The following is an 18,272-nucleotide window of genomic DNA, read 5'->3' as shown; positions in this document are numbered from 1 at the left end:
CAGATTTATCTAGAAAACTCAAACATTAAAGTTTCTAATACAGGAAAAAAATAAGATGTCAAACAATGCCATGGTTTACTATAAGCAATTATGTGCATGTTCACAATAAAATTGGAAAATAAATTGAAAACCTTAATTATTGCACTAAATGTGTAAAAATGAAAAAAATTACTAAATTATTTTCTGAAACAAGCATTTTTAAAGTAGCTGGGATATAAAACAAAATGAAAACTTTGATACTGACTTGTTTATTACAACATATCAAGTAGAGACCTTTTGGTTTTGGGTTGCCCAAAGACTTGCAATATTTCCTGCAGCTACATTCTTTCCAATACCCACATTAACATGTAAAATTTAAGATACGTTTAAAATATTTAATCCAAACAAATTTAAAGCAAGATAATATACATGTTCACTACTTCAAACCCAGAAGAACAAAGGCTGCAAATATGGCATTACTGGTTTTTTTTTTTAAAGATAAATTAATAATGTGTGTAAATCACAAAAGTTTACATGTGATGAAAAATGTGATAGTGTCGGACCACGGAGGAAGAATTGAAACGGGAATTTCCTTAAGTACTTTCGTATTTAATACCTTCTGAAGATGTATTATTAAATACGAAAGTACTTAAGGAAATTCCTGTTTCAATTCTTCCTCCATGATCTGACACTCAATGTATTTTTTATTAAAAAATTATTTATCTTTTAAAAAAAGATAAACAAGAGGTTTTAATTTTGTGTATTTTTAAGTCAATTTCTACATAAACTGTACCTCCAGTTAGAAATAAAAATTTGTACTTGGTTGACATTCAAATATGAAGTGATATAAATAATTGCTCTGAAAGAAACTTGCTCTCTATTATGGAAATACTTGCCTATTCAGAATTTACATTTGATTTAAATGGTTAGTGGCAACCAAAGTTGCTTTTCTGAATGCTGAATCAACTATGGGCAAGTATAACAATTTTAACAATTACTAGTTCGGTATGTAATGAATAATTAATCATTTGGATTGGACTAAGATAATTGGGAGAGCAATTAAAAACATGCTCAAAACACTTGCTTTACTTCAAGAGTGTCATGTTACCACGTAACAATTGTGCATTTCCAGTTTTCGTATAACTACCACCATGTAAAAAATTTTTAAACATCACTAAGGGGATCACTGCTGCTGTTACTCGACAGGTCAGCATCATATTCATTATTAATTACCTGCCAGGATTTCATGTCTGTGGAAATAAAAACACTGCTAGCATTGTGTTCTACTTGAGATTTATTTGTATTTGTTGTAAACACTTGAGTATTTCCCATAGGAATTTCAGTAATGTCATCATGAAGGGAATTGCTTTCTACAGCGTCAAAGAATGGATCAACTTCATTATTCTTTCTAGATATATCACTTTCAGGACATGCTGAACCAACACTCTGCTGTTGTAATTCAAATCCACCAAAGTCCTCAAACTCACTTGATGATATTTCAACAAAATTTAGAAGCTCTACTGTATTAGAGTTGCTGCACTCTTCCAAAATATTCACACCAAGACATGATGATGGTTGAGAACTGTCATGCACTATAAAGATATCTTTTGTACAAGGGCCTTTTTTGCCACTAGACTGAGCCTTACCTTGTTCTCTTGGCACACATACATTTGTTGACACTTGCTGCTCTTTTGTAGAGAACTTTCTATCTGTCGCTTCACTCTCACTAGTCTTCCGACTCTTAGTTTTTAATGTTTTTCTTTCTTCTGGTAGCTTTCTTTTTAAGGAAATTTTAGAGTTAGAATACAAGAATCTGGTCATTTTGGTAGATGCTCTAACAGAACGAGCTTCCTTCTCTTTCACACTACGCAACATGTATGACCTTTCCTTATTATGCCTACTGTTAAAAATATGCCCAGAAGAACCATCTTTATCCTTTGCATTTCGATACGCTGATTTAACACCTTCATTCGATTTTTTGTGCACATAACTGGAAATTTTATTCTTTTTGGCTGCATGAGATACTGTTGATGCTTCAGCTATTTTTGACTTTGTCAAAGTGGTGCTGTGACCTTCGCAATTATTTTTTACATTTAACAGATTGCTTTCACTGCGAGTGCAAACTGCTTGTTCACTATCCATTCTTGATTTATCAGCAACTGTACTTTTGTCTAATGTCTGTGACAAGTGAGAGGAGTCACTGACCACAATCTGTGACGTTGATTTTTCAGTTACCGATTGTTTCATGAGAATATTTCCATTTCTGTTCTTTGTAGTATTTAATTTACGAAATGATTTTAAAGCTGACACTGTTGCTAAATTGTCATGCGCAGCACTTGCAGCATTTAGAAAAGTATCTTTTTTAGCCATACGTGTTGTAGGAGTCCTTGAGACCAGACTGTCACTCACATTCTCTAGGTTTTCAGAGATTATTTTCTCAACAGTTGCTGCCTGAGGTAAAGTTGATGCTTCTATCGTTTTCGACCCCCTCAAGGTAATGTCGTGGCCTTCAAAATTAGTGCCATCATCAAACAGATTGTTTACACTGTGATTGCAAACTACTGGTTCACTATCCATTATTGGTTTACCAGCAACTATACATTTGTCTAATGTCAGTGGCAAGCGAGAGGCAGCACTAACCGCAGTCTGTGACTGTAATTTTCCAGCAATTGATCGTTTCATGAGAATTTTTCCATTACTGTTTTTTGTAACATTAGGTTTACGAAATGATCTTAAAACTGAGAATGGTTCTAAATTGTCACTAACAGCACTTGCAATATTTAGCAAATTATCTTTTTTAGCCATAAGTTTTGGTAACATCTGAGAATCTTCATTTTCAACCATGGGCCTACTCTGAGAATCCTCTTCAGCTGTGGGTATGATTCGAGAATCTTCAGCTGTTGATATGATCTGAAGATCATCATCTGCCTCCAATGTGGGCCCAATATCAGAATCATCAACTGAAGAAATGTGCAAATCTTCATCCTCAACGATGGGTCTACTATCAGAATCTTCATCAACTGTAGGGTTGATCTGAGAGTCCTCATTCATAATTGTGGGTCTGACCTGAGATTTGTCTTGTTTCCCTTTACCATGCTCTTTTGTCTTTGTAGGGAAATATTTTGTGAGGGCTTTAAGGATGTGTTGTATAACAGGAACACTCCAAGACTTTCCTAGAAGATTTTGCCGCTCTCTTTGTGATAGATTTCCAACATCTGTATAATGTTGAGGGAATCCAAAGATCTGATGGAAAAAATAAAAGGTAAACGTTCCTCTCAACAATCTGAGACATTAATAAAATTATCTAACTAAATTATTTTTTATACCTATACAGTATTTAAATTTTATCAATACAGAGAATTCATCTATGTATGGCCAGAAAAGGATGAAATATTGCTTATATCAGGAAATATATTAAGGAGAATGAGTGTTAATTCAAAAATATGTTGCATTGTGTGTAAGAAGAGTAGAGAAAAATGTATTTGTAAGAATGTGATTTTCTGGGTGAGACCCGGAGGCTCCCCGGCATCCCTCACTCCCTTCGGTCGTCGGTTTTCGTGTTTTTGATACTCGGCCTCTGAACTGAGGAGAGTTGCCGGCGTGGAGGTTTTGGACCCCCCGTCCCCCTCCCGAGGAGGGGGGGTTGCGCAGACGGATGCGCTGCATTTGTGGTGACGTCATACTTATTTCCTTGGTTTTGATTGGGGAGTTCTGTTGCTAGTTCGGCTTTCGATTTGCAATTTATTTGATCAGCAGTAGTTAGTTTTGGAATTCCTAGCTTTCTGGGTGCCTGACCTGGTAGATGGCAGACAAAGACTTCTTCCAATTACATGGGGGTGTCTTTAGGCCATTGCTCCTCGTGCCTCTCTTGAGGGGACCAGGTTCTGGCTCTGATCCCTGGTAGGCCTAGAACTCATTTGATTGACTTGCCACGGTCTAATACATACACGTCAGCCCGGTATAGCTCCAGGGAGCCGAAGGGGCTCTCCACAGAAAAGGGACGTACAAGTACGTAGGTAATCCTAAGGTAACAAAAGAATAGATATAGGTAACTAAGGGAGGCTTGGGCAGTATTCCAGGGACTGATTAGGGATACCCTACAATGCCCATTTGACCACAAGTCTGATTAGGCCCACTAGCCAATTGATTTATTCCGATTCATTCGAGGCTCACTGAACTTCCCATTTTACACCAAGCCCTCCACCAAAAAGTGTGTGTTGGGACCTGCCCCTCCCCCATCCCCAACCCTCAGGAGTTGCAGACTCAACATCCAGATGAAGGAAAATTGAAAATTGGGAATATACAGGTCGCCATGCATGGCAAACACATGGGTGATTAAGCTGTAGGGTGTATTTTACTTGTACCTGCTTGATGGGGTTCTGGGAGTTCTTCTACTCCACAAGCTTGCCCTCAAGCTAGGCTTGACGTGAGAGCTTGGTCCAACAGGTCGTTGCTTAGAGCGGCCCGCAGACCCACATATCCACCACAGTCCGGTGGGTCTGGCACTTGAAGAAAACTATCTAGTTTTCTCTTGAAGATGTCCAGGGTTGTTCCAGCAATATTTCTTATACTCACTGAGAGCATGTTGAACAACCGTGGACCTTGGATGTTTCAGTGTTCAGTGTACAGTGTTCTCTGATTGTGCCTATGGCACTCCTTGTGCATCATCACAGCAGGCAGAAAAGAAAGCAAAAGTCACCCATGCCCAAGAGCCCCTCACCCCTCCTTGAAGGGGATGTTTAATTAAAAAACAAACATTACCTTTTCAATTTCTGTCGTCCATGGTACATCTCCGGAGTCATTCATGCGGATCGGCCAATCTACTCCAGCACCAAGCTTTAAAGATGCTGGGTTGGTTGTTATGCAGTTTATTTTCTTCACTAAAGCTTCACGGTTGCCTATCTGATAGGAAGTTAGATATACAGGTACTGTACTAATTATATAAATATATATATATATATATATATATATATATATAAAACAGGAGTTTATTGCACACAATGGTGAAAATTAACAAAATAGAGTACAGTGGCATCTTGACTTATGACCTTGCGAACCCTTACGAATTTTTTGAGTTACGACCCCAATTTCGTCGAAAAATGCAACTCGAATTACGACCGTTGCCTCGACTAACGACTTTGTTGATACACGTATGGGTTGACCAAGCGTTCCTGGTGGTACGGACGACTTCGCCTCAGTTTACCTCATCACTTAGTGATGATCACACATGTAAAGAATTTCATTGTTTTTGTGCTTTTTGTTTTTTGAACATAAAAGTAATTATTATATACCATGCCCTGGGTCCCAAGAAAGTCAGACGTAAGAAAACACATGTGAAGATGACCATAGAGGAGAAACAAGAGATAATTCATAGTGAATGAATGTGATGTCTCACTACATACAAATGTTAAAACGTAGGTAAAAACAAGTCTCTATGGAAAGGTTCTTGGCGAGACAAACAAGCAGTGAACCACAACCAGATCCTAGTGGTATGCAGACAAAATGTAGGAGAGAGAGTACCCCAGAGAAGTTATCACTGCCTGATGTTATAATGGAAGGGGGCTTCCCCCCCTCCAAACAGTAACACCTCTCCTCTTTCCCCCTCCTCACTGTCTTCCATACGCCAACAAGTGTCCTCAATAATGGTAAGATATACATACTGTATTATAACTAGCACAAAAAGATTGGTATACGGTATAAAATGTATTTTTAAGTTAATATTTTTGGGGGTTTGGAACGGATTAATTCAATTTACATTATTTATGGGAAAATTAGTTTCGACTTTCGAATTTTCGAGTTACGATCCGTTTCTGGGAATGGATTAAATTTGTAAGTGGAGGTGCCACTGTACCTTTTAACATTCCTATATTATTAATGGGAATCAGACGTTCTTATGTGCACAGCTCAGCTTGTACTGTACACTATATGATTTGATAACTCGAGATCAAACAAAAAATATATCCTTGATCTAAACTGGTATATCATATAATGCAAACAATACTATGGAAATGTAATGTTTTACTTGTTTATACAGACAAAGTTCTAGAATAGACCCCTCATTTATTCTTGTTATCTTAAGCACTGATACCACCAAGCATTAGTGAATCACACCAGGCAGGAGACTTCTCTGTTGCCAATCTGAAGGCAGGACTAGAATCTAGTCCACTCTGAGGCAAGCGTGATAATTAGAAATTGTTCTAAAACTGGGAAAATACCACCAGAAAGTACAGAAGCAACAAATTAAGCAACTATTTGAATGAAATTGGACATCTATAGACAAAAATGGTAACTGGTCATTACCATGGGAAAAATACTATGATGCACCTGACTGCTACCAAATGGCAGCCCCGATCACCAGATCTCTCTTTTCGTCTGCCCCTTCACTCTTTTGCTGGTGCCACCTGTTCCACTTTTGCTTCTAGAGCCTATGACTGCTTCAAGCTGTCAGCTAAGTGGTGGTGGCTTTTCAAGGAATAATTTTTTCTGCTGGGGTCCATTGTTGTGTTTGATTTACTGCTTCATAGTTGTGTTTGGGCCATCCACATATCATTGTATCGTACGATTATGTTATGTTGTTAGGTAGATTAGATACAGTGTTTAGCGGGTTTCATATGTATTTAGTAGTCTTGATTACAGTAGTCGGTTGTTGGCATTGTCGTGGATGTTCAGACGGAGCTCGGAGTAAAGCAGAGAGCTGAGTGAGGGAGGCCGAAGTCGCAGAGCTCTATGCGGGAGAGCGTGGCAGCTCGATTGGGAATCGTGAGTGTCTAAACTCGATGGGGAGTGAGAGCGTTGTAGCTTGATGCAGTCGTAGTATGCTGTCTGCTCCGAGTCGAAGCTGTAGCGTCTTGGGTCAGTTGGAGCTGTACACGCTGTGTGCTACATTCCTGAGGTTGAAGAGGTGGCGGTAACTCCCAAGTGTTTGTACCAAAGCTAACTGAATCACTGTGGAAATTGTACTGTCGGTTATTCGATTCACTGATAAAGATTAAGCTACACACAAGAGTAATATAATATAATATATAATATATTTTAACATGTGGTTAGTTTGGGCCCCAAGTTATTTGGCTTGCCTTCTGGCCAGAGATCTCTTTCTTTCCCATTGCGATCACCTTGGGTTTTTGGTCAACTGAAAGAAGTACTGTACCACTTAAAGGCTCCTTAGATTCCGAATAGGTTGGGACTGGTTTGGGATATAAGGAGTGCCTCCCTTTCTTGCCATCAGGATTGCATTGGGTGCATAGCCATCTCTGGATGCTATGGTGGTGGTCAAGGACTTGCTGTCAGTTAAGGACCTAACACATCAAAGTCTGCCATTTTCCCCAAAACAACGTTTGGGATCCATCTCGGACACATACCTGTAAGAAATGCCAAATTGTTTACCTTTTTTCCTCATGGTTGCTATTTTTATTTAAGCAGTTGTTTGTTCTGATGAGCTTGTGCTTTCTAGAGAGATTTTTCTCAGTTTTTGATTGATATCTGATTCCTAAGCTCCTTCCACCTAAAAGAGCTAAATTCTGGTCCAGACCTCCAGTAGGCTTAGATGGGTCTCAGAAGCTTACAATAAGATTGTAGATCAGTGGAAAATATAAAGTACTGTATCATTACACTTTATACTCATTGAATAGTTTCAAGTATAGATTGGATAAATATATGAGCAGAAGTAAATTGGCTTTACAGTGTGAACTCTAAATAAACTATATAGGGTAAGGTCAGTTCATTTCAAAAGGGATTCGTTCGACTCGCCCGAACCCAGGAACCCCCCCACTCGACCAGGACAAAAGTATTTAATTGGTCCAGTGATCAACTTGTTTACTTAACTGAAGATTGACACTCACTTATATAAAATATCAGATTGTTTTCATAGTTAAACATAGTATAGTTTAATATAACCACATACAGGAGTACCTCGGTTTAAGAGTTTAATCCGTTCCTGGAGACAGCTCGTAAACCGAAGCTAATTTCCCCATAAGAAATACAGTAATGGGAAATGAATCAATACGTTCCTGACTACCCAAAAACCTTACTTCAAACTACATTTTATACCTAATTCATCCAAATCTACACTTTAAAAGTATGTTCAAGTTATTACTTACCCTTGCTGATGACTCCTGTTGGTGTATGGAAGATGGTGAAAAAAGGGGGGGGGGGAGGAGAGATGTTACTGTTTGGAAGGGGAGTCCCCTTACAGGGGTAAGGGGACTTTGGGAGGGGAGTCCCCTTACAGGGATAACAGGCAGTAAAGATTTTTCTGGAGTGCACTCTGGCACGCTTTGCCTGCCTACCACTAGGTCCTGGTTGTGGCTCACTGCTCGATTTTCTCACAATGAAACGATCCATTGAAGATTGTTTTTCCCTTCTTTGCAACACTTGTCTGTAGTAAGACATTACATTGTCATTTAAAAGGTCAATGCAACGGCCTGCTACAGCTTTATCTGGGTGAGTTTTTTCAACAAACTTTTGCAGTTCTTCCCATACTTCACACATTTTCTTGATGAGGAAGGGACATCCTTTACTGTCTCTACTCACAACTATTTTCTTAGGTTGAACCTTACCAATGGCTTTCTTGGGACCCATAGCAAGATATATAATAACTTATGCTCCAATGGCCAGAAATCCGACAAAAAACTGTAAATCCTTGTGAAGAATTCAGGTGGGATAGTCACTGGGCGCAAGGATCGGGTAAACTGAGGGGTGATTGCCGTGCCACCACGCGCTAGGTATGCATATCAACACCCTTGTAATCCGAGGCAATGCTCGTATTCCGATGTAAATTTTCCGAGCAAATCTGCTCGTAACCCGAAAAACTCCTAAACAGGAATGCTCATAATCCGTGGTACCACTGTACATGTACTTATATGTATGGCTTACATTATTCGTATCCGATAGGACAGTGAGAGTTTCACCTTCACCCACTTTCACTCATAAAAATGTATCTTTTCATTTTCACTTCTTTAAATGCCATTACTGTAGCATTCAACATGATAGCTCTAGAAAACTAACATATAAACTACTAATTTTCTTCAGCAATCATATCCATAAATAAATAAAATAAAATAAAAATATTCTGACGATACTAACCTTATGGAGATACTCGCTCAAATTATAATTTTCTCCTAAGTTTTTAGGAATAGGAGCAGACATTCCTGAAAAGAGAGAAGATAACAATATACAAGTAGTGTACAAATGGATGTAAGTGTCTGTCTGGGAGGGGGAGGGGGGGGGCAGACAGACACTATCCTACCTACCATTGGGTACCCCTTCTAGTTCTATATGGAAGTATTGGTGTTACCCACCCAAGACCCATGAGCAAATTCTGCTATAATTTTGTAATTGCTATAAGGTATTTTGTACCATGGGCTTGCAATTATCACCAGGTGACCTACGCTTCCACCTGGTGGCAGTCAGGAGTATCAGAGTTAATATGTTTACATTGTGGGAACAACTTGTCTACTTGAGGGAACCTAATTTTCCTCAAGCAGTGGCTTTTAATGCGGTTATGCTTTCTGAGTTTATATTTCCTGGGTCTTGGGTTAATCTACGATTCTCAAAAATTCCCTTGCCTTGTAGAGGCAGATTCTAGTCTTGATTCCCAGTAGGCAAAGGTGGGTCTTAGAAAAATAGTGCATCTTCCTAAGGCTTTACTGGATCAGCTACTGTGGAGGCCCTGGCAAGAAAAAATGCATTTTTCCCAGAAAAATCATGACATTGCAAATAAACCTACATAATCTAGTTTATGGTATGACACATACCTGGTAAATTGCCCCAAAAATATCTTGGTCGACTTTGTGGAGAGAAGTACTTTGCATCTATCAGAGTTGGTTCTCTTTGAAAGAATCTGTTAAAAAAAAAGGGAAAAACAGGCCTATCATATTTGTCAATTACTGCATGAACATTTTTGATACACATGCAAAATAAGACATAGAATATCAATACCATTATCCCATTTCCTTCTTTAAAACAAGTGGTTTAGAAATGTCTGAAATTCAACCCATCCTCCAGCTCAAGCTGTAAGTAAAATATTGAATTACATAATTTAAAAAAGTCTGTACATTATTTGACTTTTAAGCAGATAATCAACGGAAAGGATGAATATTTCACACAGTATAACAAAAGTTTTTCCATATAAATAAATATTATATCTTGTTGGTTACTGTATAGTTAGGTCTAGACGAGGTGTATAGGTTACATTGATTAGGGAGTGTTTACAATACAAGTTGAAAGTGAACTTACCATATTTTGAGTCAAAATGGATAAGTCAAATACTGTACTGACTTATGTACATTTAAAAAGTATAAAAAAGTACTGTACTGTATTTGACTTATACGTTATGAATCCAATAGCCTTTTATTTTGATGATGAGCTCAGGAAAATACAAAAGTTAAAAAAAAAAAAAAAGGCGTCAAGGGAACTTAAATGCTCTATTTTAATCTGGTTGATCTGTAGCTTCCTTGGCCAATATCTACCTGGGACTTTGAACATTCTCATTTCTAGCACAGTGAGGAAAACTCTAAATATCACCTCAGACAAGGACAAAGAGAGCTTTTCAAGATGGTTCTTTCACCCCCTAATGCCATTTCGAATTCCGTCCAGGCTGCCTGATCGTTTTGTTGTCCAGATGCAAGAGTGCTTCTGTTATCCATCTTTTTACCCCTGGATGTTCAGCAAGGTTTTCCCATGATTTGGTTCCATTCTGTCTACTAGAGGTCAGTCTACCTTTTCGTGGTGGGGGCTGTACACTGCTATAGCAGCATTTTTGGTTTCTGGATCTGTGGCTGCTATTTTGACTTGGAGTTATTTGGCAGTCTGTTCGGGAGTGTAGTTTTTGCCTCTTTAGTTGATCCTTGACCACACCATGCCTGTGGAATCCATGGGCATTTGGCACACTCTGGTTGATCCTTTTCACCCAAACCCTGCTCTGTTGTGTTCCAAGAATCAGGCTTTATTAGTTTTCCTCTTCTTTATATTCCTTAATTTTTCCTTTCAGGAAACCTATCACATTGCCCAGTTTGTCTGCAGTGTTATTAAGTCTAGCCAGCCAGCAATCTAACCTTAGGCACAATATTCCCAAATATGCCGCCCTGGCAGTGGACTTTTCTAACATGTCCTGGTCTGACATGGTAGATATTTTGTAACCCTGGGCTCAAGGGTTTTGGTGGTTCTGGCCACCCAGTATTTGTTAATGTTTCTGGTCCCAATTAGTTGTTTGTTGCTTTGGGCCGTGTCTCTCAGCATCTAATCTTTCCTTCGTCGTAGTACCTCCCACCTCTCCTCCATGACAAATCCTGAATTCATTCTCTGTGGTTAATTAGCATCTGGGAGCACCAGAAACCCAACACTGATGGTACTGAAATACTTTTCTCTGGTAGTCCTGGTGGCTTCCTGTTTCCCCCCATCCCTTCCAGGTTCGTTGGTTCATCAGTGTGTTGTTTGTCAGCTCCAGAACTCAGCAAGGAAGCCAGCTGAGGGCTGATGGTAAGGTCACTTGGTGACAGCTATTGGTACTAATGGGCTCAAGCTAGTTTTGAGTAAATCTATTGTTTCATGTGAATTGTTTGAAGAGTTTCAAGGCTTCCTTTTCTGTGAACCTTTACAATTGTCTGTAAAGCTTCACCGACTTTCTGGTTGCTTTCCTGTTGAGGTGGCAGATTGTCACTCACTCCCTGCACCTCTGTGAGAGGGCCCAGGTTCTGACTCTGGTTTCCCAGTAGGCTAAATAGAACTCTTGTGACTGATGTGACCCATTAGAATGGAGCAATCTCAGTGAGATAGCTTCAGGGAGCCAATGGGGCTCTACCAGAAAGAGGCATTTTCATTACATTCAATGCTTGGTTTCTGCTTTTATAAAATGAGGACTCTTCTCCCCATCAACGGGCCACACAGGGAAGAATAAAACTCACAGAAATAGCAACCCGCCCACAATCCCTCAGAGTAGTTATCTTTGCTGGGGTATAAGAAACTGCTAATTGACCCCAGGGAAGGCAATCCTGGCAGCGGTTTGAGCAAAATTAAATACTGGGGCATACGCAGCATGCTATAGTTCGGGAAGCTACTGAGGGCTCCCTCAGTAGCTCCTCAAGTTATAGCACTTTGGTAGCCAAGAATTAAAAAAACACAATAGACCCAAGGTTACAGTAGCCAGGACCATAATTTTAATTTCTACAAGACAAGAGCTTGGGGATCAGAAATCAGCTCAAACTAAGAATAAGTTCACTTAAAGGAATATGCACATCAAAACAAATAACCACCCAAAGGGAATTAATAGCGTAGAAGATAAATTGCAAACAATCATAACTGCTGTATAAACACCCAAGCCACGATAACTCTGGTTTCCACCAGATGTGGGTCTAGGTCACTTAGGGTTCCCTGCCAGCTAGCTACCTCATTTATTACACATTTAGTTTTGCACTTTCAGATAAGGGTTGTTAGCTATACTTAGAATGTCTTATGATGTGTAGAGCCATTACTTTGTTTTTGGTTCATTTTCATTCATAACAAAATTTCAAGGTATTGAAGTAATTACTCTAACAATCATGCCTTACCTTACCTTGAGGTTACCTTGAGGTGCTTCCGGGGCTTAGCGTCCCCGCGGCCCGGTCGTCGACCAGGCCTCCTGGTTGCCGGACTGATCAACCAGGCTGTTGGACGCGGCTGCTCGCAGCCTGACGTATGAGTCACAGCCTGGTTGATCAGGTATCCTTTGGAGGTGCTTATCCAGTTCTCTCTTGAACACTGTGAGGGGTCGGCCAGTTATGCCCCTTATGTGTAGCGGAAGCGTGTTGAACAGTCTCGGACCTCTGATGTTGATAGAGTTCTCTCTCAGAGTACCAGTTGCACCTCTGTTTTTCAACGGGGGTATTTTGCACATCCTGCCATGTCTTCTGGTCTCATGTGATGTTATTTCTGTGTGCAGGTTTGGGACCAGCCCCTCTAATATTTTCCACGTGTAAATTATTATGTACCTCTCCCGCCTGCGCTCAAGGGAGTACAGTTTTAGGCTCTTTAGTCGGTCCTAATAGTTTAGATGTTTTACTGAGTGGATTCTAGCAGTAAAGGATCTCTGCACGCTCTCCAGGTCAGCAATTTCTCCAGCTTTGAAAGGTGCTGTCATTGTGCAGCAGTACTCTACTCTAGAGAGCACAAGCGTTTTGAAAAGTATCATCATCGGTATAGCATCTCTAGTGTGAAAAGTTCTTGTTATCCAACCTGTCATTTTTCTTGCAGTTGTGACGGCTACTTTATTGTGTTCTTTAAAGGTAAGGTCTTCCGACATGAGTATACCCAGATCCTTTACATTGCCTTTTCGTTCTATGTTATGATTTGCCTGAGTTTTGTACGTGGTTTCCGTTTTTATATTTTCATTTTTTCCATAGCGCATGAGCTGGAACTTATCTTCGTTAAACACCATATTATTTTCTGTAGCCCATAGAAAGACCTGATCTACATCTGACTGGAGGTTCGCTGTGTCCTCTATGTTGCCTACTCTCATGAAGATCCTAGTGTCATCTGCAAAGGATGATACAGTGCTATAGGTTGTGTTCTTGTCTATGTCCGAAATGAGGATGAGAAAAAGTACTGGAGCAAGCACAGTACCCTGGGGGACTGAGCTCTTCACGGTTGATGGGCTGGATTTTATTTTGTTGACTATTACACATTGGGTTCTGTTGGTCAGGAAATTGTAGATCCATCTGCCTATTTTTCCGGTAATTCCTTTTGAACGCATTTTATGTGCAATAACACCATGGTCACATTTATCAAAAGCTTTTGCGAAATCTGTGTAAATTACATCCGCGTTATGTTTGTCTTCCATAGCATCTAATGCCATATCATAGTGGTCCAGCAACTGCGACAGGCAAGAGCGCCCTGTTCTGAAACCATGTTGTCCGGGGTTACGGAGTTGCTGTGATTCCATGTATTTTGTGATTTTACTTCTTAGCACTCTCTCAAAAATTTTTATGATGTGCGATGTTAGCGCTATCGGTCTGTAATTTTTTGCCTCAGCCTTAAATATTTTTGCCAGTTTTTGCCAGTTAAATATTTTTGAACTTCATAAAAGAAAAAGAAAAACACTTACTGATTTATGTGTGTCTTGAACACCCGAGGCATGGTGGCAACATTCTCATACAACCAGAAAAGATGATTCTTCCCATTAAGAACTTGGAGCGTTTTTAGGACACGATAATAATAGAAAAAAAGAATTCCAGTGCCATTGGGATCTGAAAAAAACCAGCGTTGAATGTAATGAAACGCCATTTTCTGGGTGAGACCCGGAGGCTCCCCGGAGCTTTACCGGCTGATATGCTAATGTCAGACTTTGGCATCAGTCATGTGTATGGAGTTCTAGGGCCTACCGGGGACCACGAGCCAGAACCTGGCCCCCTCAGAGAGGCAAGGGGAGCAATGGCCTATAGAAACCCCCGTGTGGTTGGAAGCATTCTATGTCTGCCATCGACCGGGTCAAGCATCCAGAAAGGTAAGCATTCCAAAACAAACCCCTATTCTGGTGAAAATTGCTACCTAAGCCGAACTAGTGAATAGAACTCTTCAACAGAAAACACGGAAACTAGTATGACGTCATACGTCACCGCGCCGCTGTCTGCGCAGCTCCCCCCTCCCCGGGAGGGGGAAGGGGGAGCCCCAGACCTCCCACGCCGGCTATCCACCCATCAGTTCTGAGGCTGGATGTCAAAACACGCGAAAAACGCCGACCGGAGGGAGGGAGGGTTGCCGGGGAGCCTCCGGGTCTCACCCAGAAAATGGCGTTTCATTACATTCAACGCTGGTTTTCTGGGGGGAGCCCCGTCGGCTCCCCGGAGCTAACTACCCACAGAGGAAGGTCAAAGGGACAAAACCGGGAGGCGGACACCACGCACCCCCCAAGGAGGCGAGACAACCGGCAGCAAACGCCAACCCAAGGCGCCACAGCCCCGAAAATCCCGGGAACAACACGAGAACCACGAGCAGCAAGGCCCCTGCACGAACACCAAAAATCCATGCCCGAAAGACTGCAAGGCCACGTCGCCCAGACGGCAGCGAGAGCAGCGAAGCCACGAACGCCACAGGCATGAGGGAAGAACACAGGCAGCTTAGCCGCAAGAACACGGCTGACCACCCGGGACACCATCACCCGCGAACCGGGAAGAACAGAACCGGATCAACGCAAAACGCGCTCCGGACCCAAACGCCGTGGCACGCAAACAACAGCAGAGGGCCGCCACTGAACACAAAAACGACACACCCCCGGCCCGACCAACGAAGCACCAACAAACCCTGGACCCCTCCAGAATGCAGCAGCCCCACCCCGCGCCAGAAAAGATGGAGACTGCTGCCATCAAACAACCAAAACGCTAAAACCGAAGGAGCAAGAAAACACAGCGAACCGACCCCCAGAGGCAAAGGCCCAAAGGAAAGAGCCGACGAAAAAACACACCGGAACCGAAGGGGCACTACCAACCGAGGAGAAGACAGAGCACGCTGACCAGAGACCAGGATGGTGCAAGCGGCGCACGAACAGGCCGGAGGTGAAATGACGCACAAGACAGCTGACTAACGGTGCAGAAGCAACACCAAGACCGAAAGCAAGCTGAAGCGGCTCCGCCTGCGCCGCACGAAAAGAGGCGACAGTATGTGGCAAGACGACGGCCCCCAACCCCTACTAGAAAACCAAGCCGAGAGTAAACCAAGCCAACAAGAAGGACCCACCGAAGAAGGAACAGGAAAAGGAAGGACCGCCAAAATACCCCATACTGCCGCCAAGAAAGCACGCAAGTGGGACACCTACCACGAAGCCACCTGACCACCAACCGGAGGCGAGACCACGAGGCAGAACATAAGCAGCCCCGACAAGGCCCCCCCCGAGCCCAGGAAAAAGGCGGAGCCGCGAGAAGATCTCGGGCGCGACCACCGAAACCCAGGCGGCACAAGGAGATGGAACGTCTGCCGAACAGAAAAACTCCGAAGCATGCAAGCCCGCCAGGAGTTCAGAAACGACGAGTCCGACGCGAGACATCGCAAGAACCCCCCCAAAAAAAGTAAAACAACAACAACCGGCAGGGCAAGCTAGGAAAACCAAAGAAGGCGGAAGGGTCGCCGCCAGAACAGGACCCGAACCAAGGGGCACGAACAACTGCAACAGACCGAGACAAAGAAGCACATCACAGGACACAGGCTGACCAACGCCTAAGAACACACGCAGAACATTCCTGCTGCAGAAGAGGCAGGAAGAAAGAGCAGAAGCACAAAAAAAAAAAAAAAACCAGGAGAACAACCAGGGGTGGACAATCAGGCAGGGACAAAAACCCCACGCAATCCCCAGGCACAAAACGGCAGCAAAGCGCCACTCCACAACCGGACACAGGAACAAGGACACGCCACCGTGAAACACGGTACCAATGCTCACGTGCAGCAGCAGCAGCAACAGGCACCACTGCAACATGCAACATGTAAATAGCAACTCCCCTCTGCAAAGGCAGAGAACGGAGCAGGCAGACCCCAGACAGGGCCAACGGAGACACGACAAAACCCTGCAGGCCCAGAAACCTGCACCAGGCGACCGACGGCGGAGAAAACCCCGCTCGATACCTGCTGGATGAGGTACTGGGAGCTCTTTTACACCTCAAGCCCGGCCCAAGGTCAGGCCAGACCGGCCAGAGGATGGCCCACCAGGCAGCTGCTAGGAGCAGTCCACCGGCCCACATACCCCCACAACCAGGACGGGCCGGAACTGCCATACGAAAACAGGCCAGTGCGCCCTGGAAGTCCACGGACGAACCAGCAAGAAGGCTTATGCTCGCAAGTAGGTCGTGTAACAAGCACAGACCACTGATGGTAATACAGTGTTCCCCAAAAGTGCCAATAGCACCACTGCACTCCACTGGTACTATCCCGCAAGTTCTACCAGATAGGCGGGACCCAAGAGCCAGAGCTCAAATCCTGCAAGCACAGCCAGGAGCCTCACCAGGTGAGTACAGAACCAACCCTACAACCCCCACACCTCACAACATTAAAAAAGGAGGGTCCCCTGAATGACTCCAGCATGGGTTGGACATGCACATGAGGGGGACAGGAAGGGGTGATAAAGGGACAGTCACTGGTGTGCGAACGGTCTCAGTCGTACAAAATTATACCTAAATAAAAACAGGTATATGAACACCGCCGCATCCAGCGCCCGGCCAAAAGACGCCAGATCGCAGAAACTCACCTGGCGAATGGTGGCTCGAACTTGACACGACTCAACCGTGCCCAGAAGAACTTGGGAGCACCGCCAGGTGAAGACGCCAGAGCCGGACCCGCAGGAGAACAGGGAGAGGCGAAGGAGGCGGTCCACACCCATGACACAGAAAACCGCGGTGTCCTCCCCACAACTGGGAACCAGGACACCCCTGGTGCAAAGGGGCACATACCGCAGCCAGGGAGAAGAACGAGAGGCGAAGCACTGTAGCAAAAAAGGGCGCAAAACCCCAGCACTGAACCATCGCCCAGACCAAAACAAACTCCACGGCGCATGCGCATAACACGCTGGCCGAACCGCACACCCTCCCTGCGGGAAGGCGCCAGCCAGGACTATTGCACGAGAAAAGGAGCCAAAAGAGGAAGCAGGAACAATAAAACCGGCCAAAGAAGCAAAGAGCCCAAAAAAAAAAGGGAACCCAAACGGGCGACAAGTAGCCCAAACGGGCGACAAGTAGCCCAAACGGGCGACAAGTAGCCCAACCGGGCGACAAGTAGCCCAACCGGGCGACAAGTAGCCCAACCGGGCGACAAGTAGCCCAACCGGGCGACAAGTAGCCCAACAGGGCGACAAGTAGCCCAACAGGGCGACAAGTAGCCCAACAGGGCGACAAGTACTAGGAGCCGACAGACGTTCCAATAATGCGGGAAGTAGCGAAAAAACCTTCCCGTACCCTCGAGAACACAGAAGCCAACACTAGTCCCGAAGGCACACGAAGGCGCAGGCGCACCCGAGATCAAAAGTCACGCAGAACCCCAACGAACGGGGAAACATGACAAAAACACCGTCCCAAAAAGCGGGGGAGGAAACATCCACCCACAGGACGGAACCAACCGACTCAAAGGCCAAGGAACCGAGCCCGGGGAGGGGCCGACGTCCAACAGCACGTACGGCGAGTGGGGAGGAAAGACCCCACTCCGCGTAACCACAAGCCCCGCCTAGAGGGGGATAAAACCCCCCACGGGGTCTAACGGGGCCAAGGCCCCCCCCAAGGCAGCCCCTCCCCAGCCCCGGGAACCTACACGACAGGCCCCGGGGCCGAGCCGTTCCCCCAAAGCCCCGG

The 18,272-nt window shown here is 43.7% G+C and overlaps 1 protein-coding gene across 11 annotated transcripts in view; it reads right to left on the bottom strand.

Moving 5' to 3' along the window:
- Nucleotides 1-229: 229 nt before the first annotated feature.
- LOC123745276 (serine-rich adhesin for platelets) overlaps nt 230-18,272 on the bottom strand; it is a 50,737-nt gene continuing 32,694 nt past the window's right edge. For all 11 annotated transcript variants that reach the window (XM_045725640.2, XM_045725633.2, XM_045725637.2 and 8 more), the window contains 5 exons: nt 14,054-14,195; nt 9,732-9,817; nt 9,061-9,125; nt 4,741-4,881; nt 230-3,222 (listed from right to left, as the gene is read on the bottom strand). In XM_045725640.2, the coding sequence (XP_045581596.2) occupies nt 1,144-3,222; nt 4,741-4,881; nt 9,061-9,125; nt 9,732-9,817; nt 14,054-14,195 (2,513 nt within the window). In that variant the 3' untranslated portion in view covers nt 230-1,143. The remainder of the gene's footprint in view (nt 3,223-4,740; nt 4,882-9,060; nt 9,126-9,731; nt 9,818-14,053; nt 14,196-18,272) is intronic.

Source organism: Procambarus clarkii, chromosome 44 (genome assembly GCF_040958095.1).
Source record: "Procambarus clarkii isolate CNS0578487 chromosome 44, FALCON_Pclarkii_2.0, whole genome shotgun sequence".
Lineage (NCBI taxonomy): Eukaryota > Metazoa > Arthropoda > Malacostraca > Decapoda > Cambaridae > Procambarus > Procambarus clarkii.
Note: the sequence above shows the minus strand (reverse complement) of the source record. Positions and strands in the feature narration are given on the sequence as shown.